The following is a 20,167-nucleotide window of genomic DNA, read 5'->3' on the forward strand; positions in this document are numbered from 1 at the left end:
AGAATGGTGAAACTGCACACCCCTATCTTGTTTCTAATTTTAAGGGAGACACTTTTAGTTGTTACCTGTGAGTTTGTCAAATGGCCTCTATTATTTTGAGATATGTTCCATATTTTCCCACTTTGCTGAGAGGTTGTTTTCTTTTTTTAAAATCATAAATGAGTTCTAGATATTGTCAACTGCTTTTTGTGCATCTATTGATGTAATCATATGATTTTTTATTCTTCATTTTTATGTGGTATATCATGTTAATTGATTTGCAGATATTGAACTAAACTTGTATCCCAGGAAAAAATTCCACTTGATCATGGGGTATGATCTTTTTAATGTATTGCTGAATTCTGTTTACTAATATTTTGTTGAGAATATTTATGTCTATGTTCATCTTGAATATTGGTCTTTCTTTGTAGTGTCTTTACCTGGTATTAGAATCAGGATAAGGTTGGCCTTGTAAAATGAGATTGGGAGTCTTCCCTCCTCTTGAATTTTTTGGAATAGTGTGAAAAGAATAGGTGTTAATTCTTTGAATACTTGGTAAAATTTACCTATGAAGCCATCCAGTCCATGACTTTTATTGTTGTAATTTTTTTTATTACTGCTTTGATTTTGGTGGTTATAATTGATCTGTTCAGATTATCTGTTTATTTTTTATTCAGTCTTGGAAGATTGTATATCTATAGGAAATTATCTGTCTCTCTTAGATTGTTCAATTTGTTGACATATAATTGTAGCATTTTATTATAATCTTTTGTATTTCTGTGGTGTCGGTTGTTACTTCTCTCATTCATTTCTGATTTTATTTATTCAGGCCCTCTTTTTCTCTTGATCAGTCTGGTTAAAAAGTTTATCAGTCTATTTCTTGTTTATCTTTTCAAAAGAACTAGCTCTTGGTTTTATTTACCTTTTGTAGTTTTTAGACTATTTTATTTATTTCCTCTCTGACCTTTATTATTTCCTTCCTTCTACTCACTTTGGGTTTGGTGTTTTTTCTAGTTTCTTTAGGTGTAAGATAAGATTGTTTATTTGAGATTTTCCTTGCTATTTGAAGTAGGGCTGTATCACTATAAGTTTCCCTTCTAGGACTGCTTTTGCTGTGTCTCATAGATTTGGGGTTTGTTGTGTTTTCATTTTCCTTTGTCTCAAGGTATCTTTTGATTTTTTTCCCCTTGGTCTCATTGTTAACAAATTAATTGTTTCATAACATGTCATTTAGCCTCCATGTGTTTGTGTGTTTTTCAGATTTTTAAAAATATATTTTATTGATTTCGCTATTACAGTTGTCTCAGTTTTTCTCCCTTTTACCCTCTTCATCCCAGCCCCCCCCCCAATTCCCTTCAGCAATCTCCTACCTTAGTGCATGCCCATGGGTCATGCATGTAAGTTCTTTGGCTACTCCATTTCCTATACTGTTCTTAACACCCCCTGTCTATTCTGTACCTACCAATTTGTACTTCTTAATCCCTGCATCTTATCCCCCATTCTTCCCCTTCCCCTTTCAACTGATAACCTTCCAAATGATCCCCATACCTATGATTCTGTTTCTGTTCTGCTTGTTTGCTTAGTTTGTATCTTGATTCAATTGTTGATAGCTGTGAATTTATTGCCATTTTAATATTCTTTAATAGTTTTGGTTTTTTTTTCTTAAATAAGTCCCTTCGACATTTCATATAATAATGGCTTTGTGATGATGAACTCTTTTAGCTTTACCTTCTCTGGGAAGTACTTTATCTGCCCTTCCTTTCTAAATGATAGCTTTGCTGGATAGAGTAATCATAGTTGTAGGTCCTTGCTTTTTATCACCTTGAATACTTCTTGACAGTCCCTTCTAGCCAGCAAAGTTTCTTTTGAGAAATCAGCTGGCAGTCTTATGGGAACTCCTTTGTTGGAAACTCCCTGCTTTTTTCTTGCTGCTTTTAAGATCCTCTCTTTATCTTTAAACTTTGGCATTTTAATTATGATGTGTCTTCGGCCTCTTTCCATACATCTTGTTTGGGCCTCTCTGTGCTTCCTGGACTTGTGTATCTTTTTCCTTCACCAGCTTAGGAGAGTTTTCAGTCATTATTTCTTTAAATAGGTCCCCAAGACCTTACTCTCTCTCTTCTCCTCTGGTACCCCTATGATGTGATGTTGTTACACTTGATGTTGTCCCAGAGGTACCTTAAACTACCCTCCGTTTTTCCTTTTTGCAGCTCTGATTGGGTATTTTCTGCTATCTTGTCTTCCAAATTGGTAATTTGATCCTATGCTTCATTTAATATTCTGTTGATTCCTTCCTGCGTATTCTTCATTTCATTATTGTATTTAGCATTTCTGACTCATTCTTATTTATGGTTTCTATATCCATTTTTATGCTGTTGAAGTCCTCACTAAGTTTCTTGAGCATCCTTATAACCATTGTTTTGAACTCTATATCTGACTAATTGCTTACCTCCTTTCATTTTTTTCCTGAAAATTTCTCCCATTCTTTCATTGGGGGCATGTTTCTTTGTCTCCCCATTTTCTTCTGTCTCTCTATGTTTTTTTCCTGTGTATTTCAAGATCTGCTATGTCTCTCAGTCTTGGTAGGATGGCCTTATAATACATATATAATGCATGTCATGTGGGGCCCAGTGGCTCAATCTCCCTTTTTACTTGAGTTGGGTGCTCCAGGAGTGTCCCTTCCAAAGATCATGTGAGCCCTTCTGTTGAAAGTGAGTCTTAATTGCTGTTGGTATGTCTGTGGATGGAATTGACCCTCAGGTTGCCTGGCTGTAAGAATTGTCCACGCCACAGTGTACATGTCAGGGATGACTCCTCAAAGTGGATTTAGTCCCAACAAGGACTGGTGCCTGCCAAGAGCTGCCTTTGGGTGTGCTGCTTGTGGAAGTAATGGGGTCATGCTGTGATGTGGTCTGAAGTCAGCCACCAGATGTATTGGTTCTGGGGCCTCTGGGGAGAGACTCTGATACAGATAATATCAGACACTGCCTATGACTGGTCCTGAGCTACCTGTTAGGAGACACAACGTGGTCCTCATTTGATAGCTGCCTGTGCTGGGCATGGATGTGTGTGAGAGCAGTCAAACTTCATTCCAAGGCCGGCTGCCATCAGTACTGTCCTGAGGCAGGTCAGCAAAAGGCCCAAGGCACCATGAGAGCCACTGCCATCTTGTACTGCCTGTTAGGTGCAGCTACTGAATGAACCTCAGGTGCTACACAAGTGTCATGAGTTGGGTTCTTTGAGAGCCACGTGGCAAGTGATGTTCACCAGGTTAGTACAGATTCAAGCTTGGTGCTAGTGCTTGAGCAAAATGTCTCAGGGTACACCAAAGTCACCTGCATCCCACCTGTGGTCTTTGGACCTTTGTGTTGGGACAGGGTGTCTAGGAGTCATCAGGTTAGAGCCAATAGAGTTCATCAGACTAGAGCAGATTAAGTCTTGGCCATGTGGAGGGAGGGCTCTGCACAGGAATGGTGGTACCCGTAGGGCATGCCAGAAGATGACCCTTGCTTTATAGCCACAGAACTCAGCCTCTCCCTGTGTGTCTCCAGCACTACCCTGAGCTCACCTGGAATTCTCTAAGAGTTTTTAAAGAAAGGCTGCAATGCTGATGTGGGCCTGTTGCTGCCAGCAAAGCCTGCAGCTGTGGGAGAGCTGGGTAGAGCAGGTACTCAGGAAGCTAGTGTAGTTCCCAAGGTTAATATGTGTGGGAGGAAGGGCCCACACTGGCTCAGTGGTGCCTGTTGGGAGTTGTGTGGCCTTTCCCTAAAGCCACACAACTCAGTTTTTCCCTGTGTATCTCTAGCACTCCCAAGCTTGCCTGGAATTCTTCAAGGGTTTTTAAAGAAAGATTGCAATGAGGGCTTGGGTTGCCACTGCCAGCAAAGCCCAGAGCTGTGAGCAACCTGGGTGTGGCAGGGCCTCAAGGAGGCTACAGGGTAGATGTATTGCAGGTTCCCAGACTAATGCCGTTTTGGGGGAGTAGTTGACCTAGCAATGACATTAGTGGGTGGTACAGGAGAGGGACTCAACACAGAGACATTGGTGGCTGTCTCTCCAGCTCTCTCTAAAGCCACACAACTCAATCTCTCCCTGTATGACTCTAGAAACTTCTGAGCTACTCTTCTGTCACCCAGAGTGAGTGTGTGTGAGTGAAATTGTGTGCACAGTCCTTGTGAGGAGATACCTGGGTTTCTACTAGCCTTCTGTCTCACTCACAGCCAGATGTTATATGGGCTCTTCTTTCCAACACTGGTGCTCTGGGCTGGGGAACCCAGCTTGGGGTTATGACCCGTTGATCCTCTGCAGCTGAGATAACCCCCCAGGCTCTCCACCGTGGTTTATGGGTGTGGAGCCAGCCAGTTTCGCGTCTCTGCCCCTCCTAGTAGTCTCCATGTTGCTTCTTCTGTACATGCTCAGTTTTAGGACTTCTGTTCAGCTAGTCTTCAGGCAGTTATTCAGGTTGATTGTTCTATAATTTCGTTGTAATTTTAATGTCTTCATGGGAGCAGATGAGTGCAACTTCTACCTACTCCACCATCTTGGGTCCTTAGAATTTGTGTCATCTGCAAATCGGTTTCAACTCTCTCAGCCTTCACCCAAGTCACCGACCGACACAGCTTACTTCTCTCCTTCAGTACATGACTTTTGCCTGAAGAACGTTCACCTCATCCACAAACCACTAACTTTGTCATTATTTGCTGAGCAGCAACCACAGGTTTATATAGAACATTTAGCTCTTGATGTTCTTCTTTTCAAAATATGTTGTATATCTAGAGAAAACAGTTGCACCACCACTCCAGAGAAGCCCCATTGTCAGTTTTAAGAGTTCTTTTTATGATTTAGATACAAATTCCTTATCAGATATGTGACCTGCAATTGTTCTCACATTCTGTGGGTTGTCTTTTCATTTTCTTGATAGTATTATTTGCACACAAGTTTTTCAAGTCCCTATTTAATATAACAATAGAAATCTATATCTCAGCATTTTCTTCTAAAATAGTATTCAAGTTGGTACTTTCAATGGAAGAGTTGCCTTGTATATTGCTGACAAAAGTGAGACCCTCGGTATGAAATTCCTGTGCTCTCAACCTTTCCTAACACACAGCTACGGATGGACATGACATCTTTTCTCATCTCCTTTGCTCCATCTGTTCTCTCGGAGTGACAGCACTTCATCTAGAGAGGGCTGACCCTCCAACTACGTTCTTGACCCTATCCTCTCTTTCTTCTCTCAGGACCTTACTCCATCATTCGGCCCACCTTTCTCCTAGATATTTACCACTTTCCTCTCTATCTTCCTTCAGACTATGAACCTGTATTTCCATTCTTAGATAATAGCATCAACAACTACCACCACCCAAATCTGCACCAGACTCTCCCCTGTACCCACCTCCCAGTACCAATGAATCATATTGGCCTGATAACTTCAACCTCCCTTGTGTACCACAGCCTGACTCTTGCTATCTTAAACAAATGTTTTAGATTAATTTCTTAGCATCTCTCCCCTGAAATATCGTAGAAGTCTCTAATTGCTCTCTGTGCCTCTAGTTTTGCCACCATTAAAATCCACCCTGCTTAATACATCAAAAACAATTTAAAAACTGAATAAGGAACAGGAATTGCCACTTTATAAGGTAGTGTGCATACTGGTTATGTGACTTGTGATACTCTTTTATTATTCCTGGGCCACAGGTTTCTTATCTGTGAAACAGCAATGATAGTAGGAACATAGCAAATGGGAGCCCTTCCATGGTAGCGACACCACACTGTCTCCTAGAACATCCCTGAGTCTGCAGAAAACAAAACTGGACCTGTGAGAGCTGTGAGAGGCCTGACAAATTCAAGAGCTCCTTGGAGAGCTTTTAAAAACACAGACACTGGTTTCCTTTCCTATAATATGAGATTATGTAAATATTAAAATAAATAATAAAGACAAAGTATCTAACGGGATAGCTGGCAAATAGTAAGCATGGGATAAAAAAATAGAAAATAAACAAAAACAAACTCCAAGCAGAAGCAACTATGCTGAGAAGCTGATTCTTCTTACTGTTTAAGTATTTATTGCCCATTGCTTGTTTGCTGGCATGCTTTTCGATCTGTAATTATTCTATCCAAAAGTGTGCTTCCATTGATACTGATGGGTGGTGATTGAGTTTTGTCATTCTAAAGGCTAGTCAGCAGTGGGATTACTGGATGATACAGGATGTCTGCTGTACAAATTCAAAGCAATCCGTGTTCCCACGAAGTTAACTTGGTTAACTGTCAGTTGTCAGAGGTCACCTTCCCAATCACGGTACTTCTCTGTCCTTGCTGTGTACAGGCTGGCATCAATCCCAGTTTCTCCTCTGAGATTCCACAGAAGATCCTGATGGAGGAGGGTAACGCCCAGAAAGAGGAGCCCCAGGAGAATGCAGCTAGTGATGTGCAGCACTTAGGTGAGAACTCTCTGGGTATGCACCTCATTCTCAGAGATTTTCAGTAAATATTTATGAGTATCTTCTCTCCACCATACATACGGAATGACTGAGCATTGCTTAGCGTGAACCCAGGAATTCAGCAAGCAGCAGGAAGATAGTCTGAGGCTGGCAACCCTTGTCTAGAGCTTTGATCATGGGCTTAATTACCGCCAGGAAGACACGTTAAACTTGGACCAGATGCTGAACGGCTGGCAGGGCAAAGCAGCTGGCCTGGCGAGGTTTCTGCCTGTAACCCCTCGGTCATTCAGAATCAAAGCTCACACAAAAAGGGGTGGATGGCACACATGGATAAAGGCATCGTGTTTTCAGGGTCTCTAGAGGTGGGGCTGACCCTGCTGTCACCTTCCAAGAGGGACAAGGCTGCGACCCAACCACTCCCAATTCACAGGGCTTGTGCTGCTGCTGGTTGAGTCTTTAATATGTTCCTGGCATTCAAAACTGAATAAATGAACTCATAAAATGTATATTTTCCTCATTATTTTTTATTATGCTTTAAAATGTCAAGTAACTGGGAATCGGGGAGGAGGTGCTTGAGGATATGCTGGGAACCTGGTGTCAGGTAACCTCATTAGTATTTCCCTGAAACCAGCTTGTTTTCTCTGCGCTGCAAAGTCCTCTTTATTAAGAGTGATTTCAAGCTAGATTAAATTTTTCATTTAATTGTTGTGTTAAGTTCTAGACACAGAAGTTAACATAGAAATCTCCTGTGTTAGCATTAGTAAGGGTTGTCCAGAGAATAAGAATCAATAGAATATACATGTATACATATATGTGTGTGTAAACATATATACACATACACATACGGGATATATAACACACACACAGAGGATGGGCAAAAGTGGGTTTACACTTGTTATTATGTGGAAAATAATACAATAGTTAATAAATAACAGTACAAGAATAAACTCTGTTCCTGTACTCACAACTAAAAACCTACTTTTGCCCCACCCTGGAGAAAGAGGAAGAAAAGGAGAGGGGTCTGGGGAGAGGGAGAGGGAGAAGAGAGGTGGAGATCTATTCTAAGGCATTGAAACATTGTCTCATGCGGTTGTGGGTTGTGGGAGCTGGGAAGTCTGAAATTTGTAGGGTAGGCCTGCAGGCTGGAAATTCAGGCAGCACTTCTACGTTCTCAGGCAGTCTTGAGAATTCCTTGTTTGTGAAACCTCAGTCTTTGTTCTTAATTAAGGTCTACCTGTTGGATGAGAACAACTCACATGATAAGAGCTCATTTGTGTTTCTCAAAATATACGGATTTAGATATTAGTCACTTCTAAGAAATATCTTCACAGCAACATCTAGACTGGTTTTTAACCAAACAACTGGACACCACAGCCTCGCCAAGTTGACACAAAATTAACCGTCACAGCCCTCTAACCTTAGGGAGTTTATCTCTTTAGCAGAGGGTAAAGATAAAATGAAAAAAATTGCAATCCAGTAATGTGAAGTACATTGGCACCTAACCCAGACTGGGGAGGGAGCTGGGAAAGCTTTCTGGAGAGCACGATCTCTGAACTGACTGCCGCTGGTTATGAGGGACGAGGTGAAGGAACATGATCCTTGGGAATAACTACAAGAAGTGCATCACGACTGACACTTCCCTGACTTGCAGGAAGAGGAGGGAGGGATTGGCAAGCCACTGTGTGGAAACAGAACCCGGAGAAACCAAATGACATGTTGTTTATTTGTTAAAGCTAAACTGAGGATTCCAGGTTTATTTCATCCTAAAAGTCATAGAGGAGTTGCTGAAGAATTCTTAAGATTGAAGTAATGAGATTAGATTTTTAGTATTTGGGACCAACTCACATATTCAACAAATATTTGATAGTGTCTGTCGTGTATGAAGTACTATGGGAGGCCCTACGGGTGTGATGGTCCCTGACCTCACAAAGCTGAGAATTTAGTGGGGAAATGATGGAAAAAACAATTATAATTATTACAAATTTTAATTAGTGCTATTGAGACAGACTTCATTTAGACATTTCATAATTCCAGCATCTGCCTACTGCTGTCCCCACCAGCCATCACGTCGCTACCCTAAGTACAAGCTTCAAGTGCTGAGTAATCACTCAGCTGCCACCCCATGCCCCATCCCCTCTCTGAGCCAAACACACAGGGTCTTGGATTTGATGCTTACTGACTCTCTTTCTTGAAAGTGTGAATCTTAGCTTTCCCTTTAGGCCCTTCCATCTTCCACTGCCTTGGGTGAGCCTTGCCTACCACACACCCAGGGGCCCTCCAGTGTCAGGCCCAGTGAAACTTCCTCTCCCCCGACACCTGAGCTTGTTCCTGGCCCTCACTAGGAGTGGGGGTTAAGAATACTATCAGGTGATAAAGGAAGGCAAAGGTAATGGAGGGAAGAGTACTATTGACAGGTATTTAAGAGGTAAAAGATGATATGACTTAGTGATGAATTAGTAATAGAGGTTGAGAAAAAAATAAGAGATTGAGGACACTTTCCAAATTGGGGGATTGGATGACCTAATATAAGAGGGTGACCTTTATTTAGTTAGAGAATATAACTAAAAAGAAGGAGGGTTAAGAGGTGGCAATGGGGAAAGGCGGTAAAGATGTGGACATGCATGACTGGCAGTGCCCAGGAGACGTCCCTGTAAAGGTGCACAGTATGTTATCACCACCTTCTGCCAATTGCACCCCTCAACGCTCCTTTGTTATACTGAGACGATTGTTGCAGTTGGACCAAAAGAAAAGGGACTGATATTTTCAACAGGATCAAAGTATTCAACTACTTACAAAGTCACTGAGAGTTTAACATGAAATACAAATAGCCCATGGGAGATAAAACTTTCTTTTGAGGACAAAATACCCGTGAATTATTCATTAGGGATACTGTTGCTTTCCACCCATTTGGATCCTTCAAAATTGCCTGTGTAAGAAATTTTCCACCTGCATGGTCACTTTGATAAACTTCAGGAACCGGATAGAATGCAAGACAAAACTAGCTCCTGCAACACAAATATAATCGACCACATCAATGCTTGTCTTGATTGCGTTGTCTGACAGTGCTCAGCAGACCAGAGGAATGAAAAGTAATGAGGTGGTCCCCCACCCCCACCCCAGCACTCCAGTTGTTGGCGGTCCTCAGACCTCACCTGGGCTTTCTGGAGAGGAAACAGGGAGAACCACAGAAAACTCTGCTAGCAGGAGTGGGGACAAGGAGGAAAACAGCCTTTTAACCATATCCATATTTGCCTTCTTATCTAGCAAATTCATTCAATATATTTCATTTCCCCCCTTGTGCATTGTTGGGTTGCTAAGCCTTTGGTAATGCTAACTTTAATATTAACATTAAAGGTATGGAATATCCATCTACCCATGACGAAATTCTAGAAGTTCTTGTCAATCTTACAAATACCTTGGGCAGCAACCTTTTGAAAATGAATAAGAGAAGGACTTTTAAATAGACCTTATTTTTGTTCCTATTGGAGAAACACGGTAAACACAGCATTTCAATCATCTTCTTTAGGCATATTTGTAATTCACAGAAACTCCCGTGGTTCCTGAGAAGAGCCAGAAATCCCAATGAGTCTACAAGTACTATACTAGTTATAAACACCATTCTCTGTAGCTCAGAAATAAAGGCTTCAAACAATCATTTAGAACTTTGTGAGCTCTGATAAATCTCTAGTCATAGCTGGGTGCTATATAATAACGTTTTTATTAGCCCTCTTAACAACTGCCCTGAGAGAAACACTGCAATCAATATCCCCATAATGTGAAACATCAAAAAGGTCAAGCAAGTAGCCCTAAGCCTCTGGTGACGCAGCCAGGGCACTGGAATCTTAAGTCACTGAGTTTCCAGTCCAACACTCGACCCAACAGCCAAAAAAAAGTACCTGATTCATACTTATTTCTGTGAGGATATTAGGATCTGTGACTATAGAGTCATCATAAGATGAAAAAAAAAGGACAGCAGTCAAGAGAAGACAGAGAGATTCAGGATCTTAACGGGGCCCTTAGGCATATTCCATTGAGCGCCTTGACTTGGATGGGTACCTTTGTTTTACATGTTAGGGAACGAAATCTGTGATGCTTTATTGGACTCTCTAAGTTCCATGGCTGGAGCTCATCTTTCTCTTTCTTCCTAGACTCACATAATGGTTACACTTCCTACATGGCCACTGGCTCTTCCTGTATTTGTCAGACAGGGAGGAGCCAGTGCAAGTTTAGAACAAGGAAATGACATAATTAAAATGGTATTCGATATAAAATATAAAATTCAGAGACCCTCGCCCCTCCCCCCAAACCTGCAACCCCCCACCCCCGGCCCGGGTCTTTTCTCCCACACCCCATCCATGCCCTGTGGTCATAGGCAGGCGAGCCGCACGGTCACCGCTTTCCTGACCTGCCTGGGCCTCACTGGGCCCCTGCTTTGTTCATATCATCACCTCTGCCTAGAAGGCCCTGTCTTCCAAAGTGAAGGTCTCATGTTTCCTTAATAGACTGATTGGGCAGAGATACATTTTTCTTTTTACAGTTTTTTAATACTACATTATCACATTACAGTTATAGTACATTCCTTATTAGAGACACATTAAAAATATCTTTTTTCTGCACCTCCTACCCATGTTGGCATACCATGTGGAACACAGTAGATGCTTAGTAAATTTGCCTTTGTGTTTAACATTCCCCGCGTTCTGAATCCTGCTCCCAGCTCCGAGTTGTCAGAAGTCTCTAGTGCAGTGAGGTCTGCTTATATCTGACATACCCATTGGAACACTTATTCCTGCCCAACGTGACTCAAAAAAATATACATATATTGTATTAAGGAGAATTTGAAATCAAGGTTTAAGATAACTAGAGGGATGGAGGAAGTCAGATGAAAGAAAACATAGTGAAAAGCAACAGGGAAGAGAGGCTGAGTTTCTTACAAAATTCAGGAGTACTACTGATAGAGTACTGTTTCTGTGATGAGCAGATAAGCTCCAAAGAAAACTCCTTGTTTTAAATCTGCCATGCAAGAAACGAAGACCAATTCAAGGTCCTCAAATGATTAGAAAAGTGGGCCAGACAAACACAGCTGGGATAGGTCTGTCTAAAGGGGACACACACACACACACACACACACACCCCTGAACCCTGTTTCTGTCTCACTCCAATACGCAGAAAATCAAACACAAAAGATTGGGAGCAGGGCAAAAAGAAACATTTCATACTGAGATTAATCAGATGTCCAAATGTATTTAGATTATTCTCATGATTGATTAGAGAACCAATCTTTAAATAGTTTGAACATAAATCACCATATAGTGATAAATTTTCACTTTAATTTTGATTAATTGTCTGGTGTTAATTCGAAGAGCTAATGTGTTATTTATACTTCATATTTTTAAATATATATTTGAGAACATAGAGTAAAATCCAAATATCTAATAATGCTATTAAAATAAAAAATACAGAAGACATAAACAAAAAAAAGAGTAGACAGCCAAATCTTTCTTACCATAGTAAAATAATGTAACAGTAATTTGAAGCTGAGGTTCCTGACAACTAGGATACAAAGTAAAACACTAATTTACAAAGTTCTTCTTAACAATTATTGCAAAGCTAGTGTGAAAATGATGAAGACACCTTTGGTAACAAATGAAAATACACTGATTTTGTGAGAGAGAGAAAATTTATCCTAGTACTGAATTCTAAAAAGAGTTTATGAGGAGGAGCTCAACTTACAGAGGCCAGTATAACACAGTGCTTGACGCCGCTGACAACAGTCCCACAGGCAAAGGACCAGTGCGGCTGGAAACTGTTTTTTGATGAGGACACAGTGCCGAGTGAAATAAACCACACACGGGGAAAAGCCCTGCATGATCTCACTTGTATGTGCAAACTAAAACAAATCCAACACAGCCAGGAGGAGAAAGTTGATTAGCAGATTTGCAGAGGTGAGGGAAATGGGGAGCCGCTGGTCAAAGGGGACAGAGCTCCGGTTAGGTAGGATGAGGAAGTCTGAGACCTAATGCACAGCACCGTGACTGTGCTTAATGCTGCTGTGCTGGACATTGGAAGTTGGATAAGAGTAGATTCAGGTGTTCTCATCACACACACGCACAAAGGTAATATGTGAGAATATATGCTAATTAGTTTGACTGTAGTCATCATTTCTCTACATGTTTGCCCAGCATCAAATCATTGTGCTTTATACCTTAAATATATGCCATTTTCACTTCTTAATGAAAAAAAGGAACTATACTTGGAGTGCTCCCATGTGCTGTCTGGCCCCTGTACAAAGAAAGTGTCATATCTACATTATCAAAGAAACTCATAAAAATATGAGTTTGGTTTTATTAGTCCCACTTTTCGGAATAGAGGTTTGTTTCTTAGTGAAGGTAAACAGCATTCAAATTCCTTGGCTAGTAAAGGGGCTGAGGTCAGGGTTTCAATCCAGGTCCACCTGACTCCAAAATCATGATCTATTCACTGCACTCTGTAAATAGAAACTTCTTGATTCTCTGCTAGGCTATCACAGCAAACAGGACAAAGTGTACAGATTCGGGACATAAGAATTAAGTCCAACCTGTCTTTGCTAATGAAAGGGCACAATAGCAAAATTAGTTCCAAATGAAATAATTCATATATCACTGTGAGCAGCGCTTCACCCTTCCCCAGCTGAGAGGGTGAAGGACACAGAAAAGTAAGATCAGGTACTCTTACCATCACCGATCCTGGAGAAAGAAACAGGAGAGTAACTCATCCCATGTAGTTTACAACACAATATCCTCAAGTGGACAAGAGGAAATGGCAGAGGAAGGTGTGGCTCTGGTCTGTGATAAAATAGGGGACTTTGTTTGAAAAAGAAAAACCCAGGAAATGGAAAATGTAGGAGGGGAGAGCTCATTTCTTTGTTCTTTCTATTTTTTATTTAATTTAATTAATGTATTTATTTTTAAAGATTTTATTTCTTTAGAGAGAGGAGAAGGGAGGGGGAAAGGAAGGGAGAGGAACACCAATCAGTTGCCTCTCGCACACTCCCAACTGGGGACCTGGCCAGCAACCCAGGCATGTTCCCTGACCAGGAATCAAACTGGTGGCCTTTCAATTTGCAGTGACACCCTACCCACTGAGCCACACCAGTCAGGGCTGTTTCTATTTTTTAAAACATCACAAGTAAAAGAAAGTCTGGTAATAATGACTATTTCAATAATCATAGGTGTTAAATTTTGAGTGCCTTCTATACATTTTAAGATGCTGGGGTCTGTACTCCACATTTAACTCTTGCACCCTGTTGCCTTCTTCTACTTCAGGTCAGTATGGCATTATGAAAGCTGTTGAAAACCATAACTAACTCATCAGGAGTGAGATGGTTCACTGGATATTGTCACTTTAAAAAGTTACATTAAATCAATATTCTTTGAGCTTTTTCCATGTATCTATCAAGTCTTGGAGTATGGTTTACACAAATACAAAAAAAAAAAAAAAAAAAAAATCCATACAGTTTTCAAGGAGCTTGGCTATAGTACAAGAGATTGAGGAGTCAACAGATTTTTTAAAAAGGCAGTGAAAGGAGGCCATTGAGGATCATTTTTTTGTCTAGTGATTGGGAATTATTTGTAATATGGATATTTCCCCTGATGCCATTCCTACTTAAAGAAGAGTTGGAGCAGAGCGTTGAAGAGCATGTATTCTGGAATCGTGCTGCCTGTGTTCAAATTCTGCCTCGTCCGCCTTAGGAGTTGAGTAATCATTGACTTCTCTGCACCTCATTTTTTCATTTAGAAAATGGGGATAATAAGAGTGTTTACCTTATAGGGTTGCTAGAAGGGTTAAACTAATTAATACTGGAATATATTTGGAAAAGTGCCAGGAGCTAACTGAGCAAAGTGAGAGAAACTAGGGATGAGGTCAGATCATCGTGTATGGTCCTACTGAGCCATTCTACACTGCTTCGGCGCATCTCAATCAGAGCTGAGTAGGCTTTTGCTCTGATTGAGATGCAGACCACTGCAATGTTTTCAGCAGGGAGTAGTGAGGTGCCTTAAATGTTTTAAAAGAATCTCTCTGGCTGCAGTGTGGGGAACAGCCTGCCTAGGGGGCAAAGTATTAACAGAGCAGGGGTAATCAACGTCAAGAGATAGTGATAGATTAGACCTGGGTGGTAATACCATTGGAAGTGGTAAGTGTTTGAAAGTCGAGTTTACAGTATTTTAAAAGTAGAGCCAAAAGGATTTTCTGATGGGGTGGATTTGAATGGTAAGAAGGTAGAAAAGTCAAGGATGACACCAAGGTTGTAGGCCTAATAAGAGAAAGGCTTCATTCAGTTATGTCTGAGTGCTTGGGGAACGAAGGGAGGACTTTCAGGACGCCAGTGTTGAAAATGTTGAATGGGAGAGGACTAATAGACGTCCACATGGGCAGCTGCCTGGAGCCTACAGTTCAGGGGAGGTGAGCAGGCTGGACATAAATCTGAAAGTCATCATCACAGAGGTGGTATTAGCGCCATGGCACAGGGTGAGATCACTATGGGAGTGAGTGTAGACAGACGAGACAGGCATCCAAAGTCTGGACTTGGGGCACTTTCATTTCTCAGAGTCTGGGAGAAGAGAAGGAACCAGCAAAGGAGACAGTGGGGTAGGATGAAAACCATGAAAATGTGGTGTCATGGGAGTTAAATACAATCGTTTTTAGGAGAAAGAAGTGTGTTAATTGCTACAAATAGTTCAAGTGAGGTGAGGACTGAGAAACCTTCAAACTGAGTAGGTTGATTTCCATAAGATGAGATCTAGGGACACAGTAGAAGCAAAAGCCTGACTGGAGTAAATGAAAAGGGAGAACTTGGAATCAACTTTTCTTAATAACTCTTTAAAGGAGTTTTGCTGTGAATGAGCAAGAAAAAGGAAGTGGAGCTGAGAGTTTTTTATTTTTCAAATGGGAAAAATAACAGGATTTTATGATGATGGTGATGGTCCAGTAAAGGGGAAATTGATGATGTGGGAGAGAAGAGAGAACTGCTGGAGCACCTCAGCGTTGCAATGATCCCAGTGTGTTTCTGTGAGCCAAAGAGCCTGGGGCGGGAGGCGGGGGAAGTCCTATAACCACCAAGCTATCTATAGGTGAACCTCTCCTGCAAAGTAGAAGTTAGACTATTACTTGCACAAATGAAAAGTGCATTAAGTAAGCTATTTGTTGAGTGCCTACGAGTGCCACTCACGGTGTCAGGTACGTTGCATTCTGGAAGTTTATTAGCCACCCTGCAGCATCAAGATCATTACTGCTACACTACAGATGAAGAAATTGTTGTGGGAGCCAAAACAATTTGCCCAAAGCTATGGTGATCCTAGGTTAGTGTGCACTTCATTGTGCTCTTCCTGGCTGTTGTGAGGTCTTTGGGGGCCCATGCCCTTTATCTTTGTAACCCTGCAGGACTTGCACATAACTTGGCAGAGGTTCACATGCCCGGGAACCACGGTCTGAGGACCACCCTGGGTCCAATGGGTTGCCTTCCTTAGAAGCACCCATTGGAAGACACTGACATCAACTTTGTTTTCGTTGATTACAGCAATCAGGAAAATACATTGGAAAAAATATAGAAACTTTCAATAGAAATAACTGAAAGGAAATCTGCACAATAAAAATCCTTAGCCCTTAGCAGAGGCCGTTCCCCAACGACTTGGCAAAGCTGTGTTTCTGACGCATCAGGTATCTGCCCGCGGGCGAAGTGCCGGGAGGAGGTGTGGCCACCTGGAGTTTCCCAGTAGAAACCCCGCAGCCCGGTGAGGAAATCATTACCCGGGATGAGTACCCTCTCGCCTTGTTTCCAGCTCATTAAAAAAAGACTGCCACAAAAGTCTGCAGTGCGCTGCTGTAAACGCTGCTTTGTGCAGCCTGTTGATGGGGCGCACAGCCAGACGCAGCCAGCAGCAGTAGAGTCCCAACTGCAAACTTCATAGGAGTTTCATTGCTCCTACTCCCTCCGGTGCCACAGAGCTGGTTACGAAGAGGCTGGGGGCGCAAGACCGAGGGGTGCGGAGCCCACCATTGCGCCCTGAGGGGGACGGCACTAAGTGGCTGGGCGCACCGGGTGCGCCTTGCGTCCTTGGGCGCCTGCACCCTGCAGCGTCCTGGTACCAGGTGAGGAGGGGGTGGCAGCCGGCTGGGAAAAGCGGGCCGCGCCAGCTCCACGCTTCTGGCTGCTCGGGTGGGGCCTTGCTTCCCCCACTGCGGAGTTGGTCGCCCCTGTTGCCCGGCAGAGGGCTGGGGGTGGAGAGGAGGCAGTGGCCGCCCAGGCCGGGAGGGGCGCACTGACTGTGCTCGGCAGTTTGGAGTAGCTGCGCCGCTGCGGCTAGGGCTGCGGCGGCCAGATCCGGGGCCGTGGAGAGGGAGGAGGGAGGGACGGAGGGCGGGCGGGGACTGGGGCCAGGCCAGCGGGTGGCAGGCCGTGGAGAGAGGCGGCTCGGAGGAAAGATGAGGCGGTGAGTGGGCACCAGACGGAGTTTCTTTGCTTTTCTTGTAGACCGTAGGGACAAAGCCCAGGCTGGGGCTTAGCGGAGCCCGAGCTGTGCTGCTTTGGAGGGGCCCGAACCCCGGGGAACCTCCGGTCACGAGGATCGTGGGAAGGTACTGTCGGGGTAAAGGAGAAGCTCACAGAATGATTGTAGAGTAGAGGCGGAATTTGGGGGGACCCAGGGCAACTTTTGCCGAGAACTCTGGGATACCCGAGAGAGAGGGATGGGGATCTTCGGGTATAGCTGCTTTGTCACTGGGCAGAGGAAGAAGGTCCGCTGCTGTGTGGGGAGCGGGATTCAGAGAAGATCCACTCCCCGCCCCAGCTCCCCAAATACATGGCTAACTACGCTTCTGGTACCACTTTGTTTCCAGAGTGGGGCTCACGAGTTTGAACCGCCCAGAGCCTCTGATTTGGCCTTGGATTCCCCCAAAAGTTTATGGTACGGCTGTCTTCACACCCCTAAAGATAGCTGGACGCGATGGGAAATGTTTGAACCCGTTTCACCCGCGCCCCGCGCGGCGGACGCGCTGCTTTAAGGGTTGGCCGCTACATTTAATAACTTAACTCTAGCAGTCATCATTTATTAAAGTGCCCACGACCTGGCTAACTCCCGCCACTGCCAGGAAATTAGAAGGCTGACAAGCTGTCCCTTCCTGGGCTGGGGTTTCCCGTTTGAAAGAGTTTCGGAAGTCGAACTTACTTCCCGCACCTCCCCCATCTACCTTTCGCCTCTGAAGAGAGAACTGCGCTGGTGGCCTTTTAAGTTGGTAGACTTCCCTGAGGCTGGAATCCTCAGGGCTGGCCCAGCCCTCATCCCTAGAAGTCCCTGCAGCTCGGAATTAGCTCTCTAGAGTTCTGCAATGCACAGCTAGTGTTACCCAGACACAGCTGGGAGTGGAACAAGGGGATGGGGTAGAAAAACGCGGAGTCCTTTTGGTGTAAATATTTGTCAGCTAAATTTCCCTTCTTTGTATGAATGGATAAGGTAAAGATACTTATTTTCAACTATTGGACTTGTTACTTTGTTTACCCTAATTTAGGCGTTTGAGATATGTCTCTGAGATTCAAGCATCATCTGAATTCAGCTGGGGAGGTCTAAAGTAAGGTCACAGTTTCAAAGGGTTAAAGTTTTGCCCAGAGAGCACTTGAATTCTTGGTTCCTGGTAGGATAGCAACAGAGTAGTTGAATTTGGGATAAATAAACCTTTGGAATTGCCCACTATTTTAACAGAATGTCTGCGTTGCTGATACCATTCCCCTCAATTGTGTAAATATTTGTTTGAATAAAGAGCTAAGGTTCTTTGAAAAGTAACAGTTGTGTCTGTTCATGATTCTCTTTTAATATCCTAGGCTTAGTTATTTCTTTTTAAATGGTGGGGGGGGGCGGTTTGCCTTACATATTTAATCAGAAACTTAAACATGAAGTCTCCAAAACATTTATAACTGGAGTTTCCTTTAACAGCAAAGGGGAGTTGAGTTTTTGCTCTTAGTTAGCTAGTGTAGCCTTCACCTCCTGAGACCCAGAGGTTTGCAAATCCTAGCCTTTCTCACAAATGGAAAAATGAGATGTTTGGTTAAGAGTAGCCATCACTTCAGTCAATTTGCAGGCTTCAATCTCTCAGGCAGCTGGCAGCTGCTGCTCTTTTGGGCTGTGGACAGACTATAGGGGTTGTCTCTTGGATCCCTGTTTGAAGTGGGGGAAGAAAAGATACTCCCGGAAGAAGGGCTAAGAGCTTGCTGACTCCTGTCTTACAGAGCCCAGACCAAAGCTGGAACTCTTTAGCAATCATATTAGTTGCCGGCTTTTGCTCAAGAGGGAGGGAGAAGGAAAAAGGCCAAGTAATTAAACCAACCACTGGTACTCGTTATTTTCTTCAAAGCCCTGTTTTGAGGTCTGTAAGCAAGGGCTGATTCTGGAGTGCACTAGAGAAGTTACTGTGAAAATTGTGATTCCTTTTAAATACTTTAAATGAAAGAGCAGTTGAAGTTACAAGTTTGTATGTTAATTCTCAGTTCTTTGCAGAGAGGCTGTGCTCGACTTGGGAAGACTGTGGTTTTGTACATCTTCCAAGAGGAATGCACGAGCTTTATAAATCTGATGACTGTTAGGTCTTGGTGTACTTCGCTTATTAACTGTGTAAATGTCATCCACTTGAAACCAACAAACAAAAACAACAAAAAACTATTAAGTGATGTGCTGTATTTTAATAAAGCCCTGGTATACATTATAGCAGTTCTCAATGGAGACGGAGAATGATTTTGCCCTCCCAGGGGATATTGGCCAATATCTGGAGACATTTTTGGTTTTCCCAACAGGGGCTCAGGGAACGGCCACACCTGACAACTGGGGCTGGCTGCCAGTGGGACCAGGCCTCGAAGGCTGTGCCCTCTCCTACAGTGCACCGAGCACACAAAGATTATCCAGCCCCTACTCTTCACTGGAGTATTACCTCACGGGCATTTGTTAACAAGATTAGGGATTTTAATGTAATTGGGATTCCCAAGAAACCAGTTGTGTTCTTGCTCAACAAAGAGACCGTGTCATAGAAGCATTTTTGTCTGCAGCAGATTCTTTGGCCCTTGGCATTAGGAAGCTTAATATACCATCGATTTGAAGGGACTTCTTGTGTTCACTGAGGTCTTTTAATTCACTTAAGATAACAGAATTTTGGAGTGTTGGAGCACCAGGGAACTCCAGAGATCACTGAGTTCCACTTTCTCATTTTATAGGTGTAATGACTGAGTTGCTCAGAGATTAATGAGTCATAGGTCTCAAGGGAGTTAGTGGCAGACGTCATCCTAGGCAGGGCCCAGGATTAGAGAATGTAGAAAATGATACTCAGGCAAATGTGATTTTAAAAAAAGTGGACTTGACGCTCTTTGAGAGTTTAGAGGTAGCATTCTCCATGAGGAAATAAACTGTCGGAACGGAAGAGTGGCATTAGCCATTGGGACTGTGGATCTGTCAGCCCCAAGAAGGGGATAATTCCATTGTGTGACCTGTGACACTCCACATCTGATGCCTGCGCCATCCTTCCCATGGCAAAAGGGGCAACAGATGGTTCCACAGACATAGCAGATGCTGCTTTTGAATCCAGGTACAAAGCGGGACATTGGAGATTTTCTGCCCCTCCCTGCCTGTGGGCTAAGAGTCAGTACTTGAATGGATAGGGCTGTCTTAGAGAGAAGGGAGAATGTGCATGGCTCCGTTTACGGAAAGGAGTCATCTCAGCAAGTTGTTGATTGTCAG

General features: G+C 43.1%; 1 protein-coding gene across 13 annotated transcripts in view; it reads left to right on the forward strand.

Annotated features, from left to right (window-relative positions):
• PHLDB2 (pleckstrin homology like domain family B member 2) overlaps nucleotides 1-20,167 on the forward strand; it is a 227,376-nt gene that overhangs the window by 101,829 nt on the left and 105,380 nt on the right. For 9 of the 13 annotated variants that reach the window (XM_045185828.2, XM_045185829.2, XM_045185830.2 and 6 more), the window contains exon 3: nucleotides 6,302-6,416. In XM_045185828.2, the coding sequence (XP_045041763.2) occupies nucleotides 6,350-6,416 (67 nt within the window). In that variant the 5' untranslated portion in view covers nucleotides 6,302-6,349. The other 4 variants (XM_045185832.2, XM_071220619.1, XM_045185831.3 and 1 more) reach the window with 3 other exon arrangements.

This window comes from Desmodus rotundus, chromosome 2, assembly GCF_022682495.2.
Source record: "Desmodus rotundus isolate HL8 chromosome 2, HLdesRot8A.1, whole genome shotgun sequence".
NCBI classification, from domain to species: Eukaryota; Metazoa; Chordata; class Mammalia; order Chiroptera; family Phyllostomidae; genus Desmodus; species Desmodus rotundus.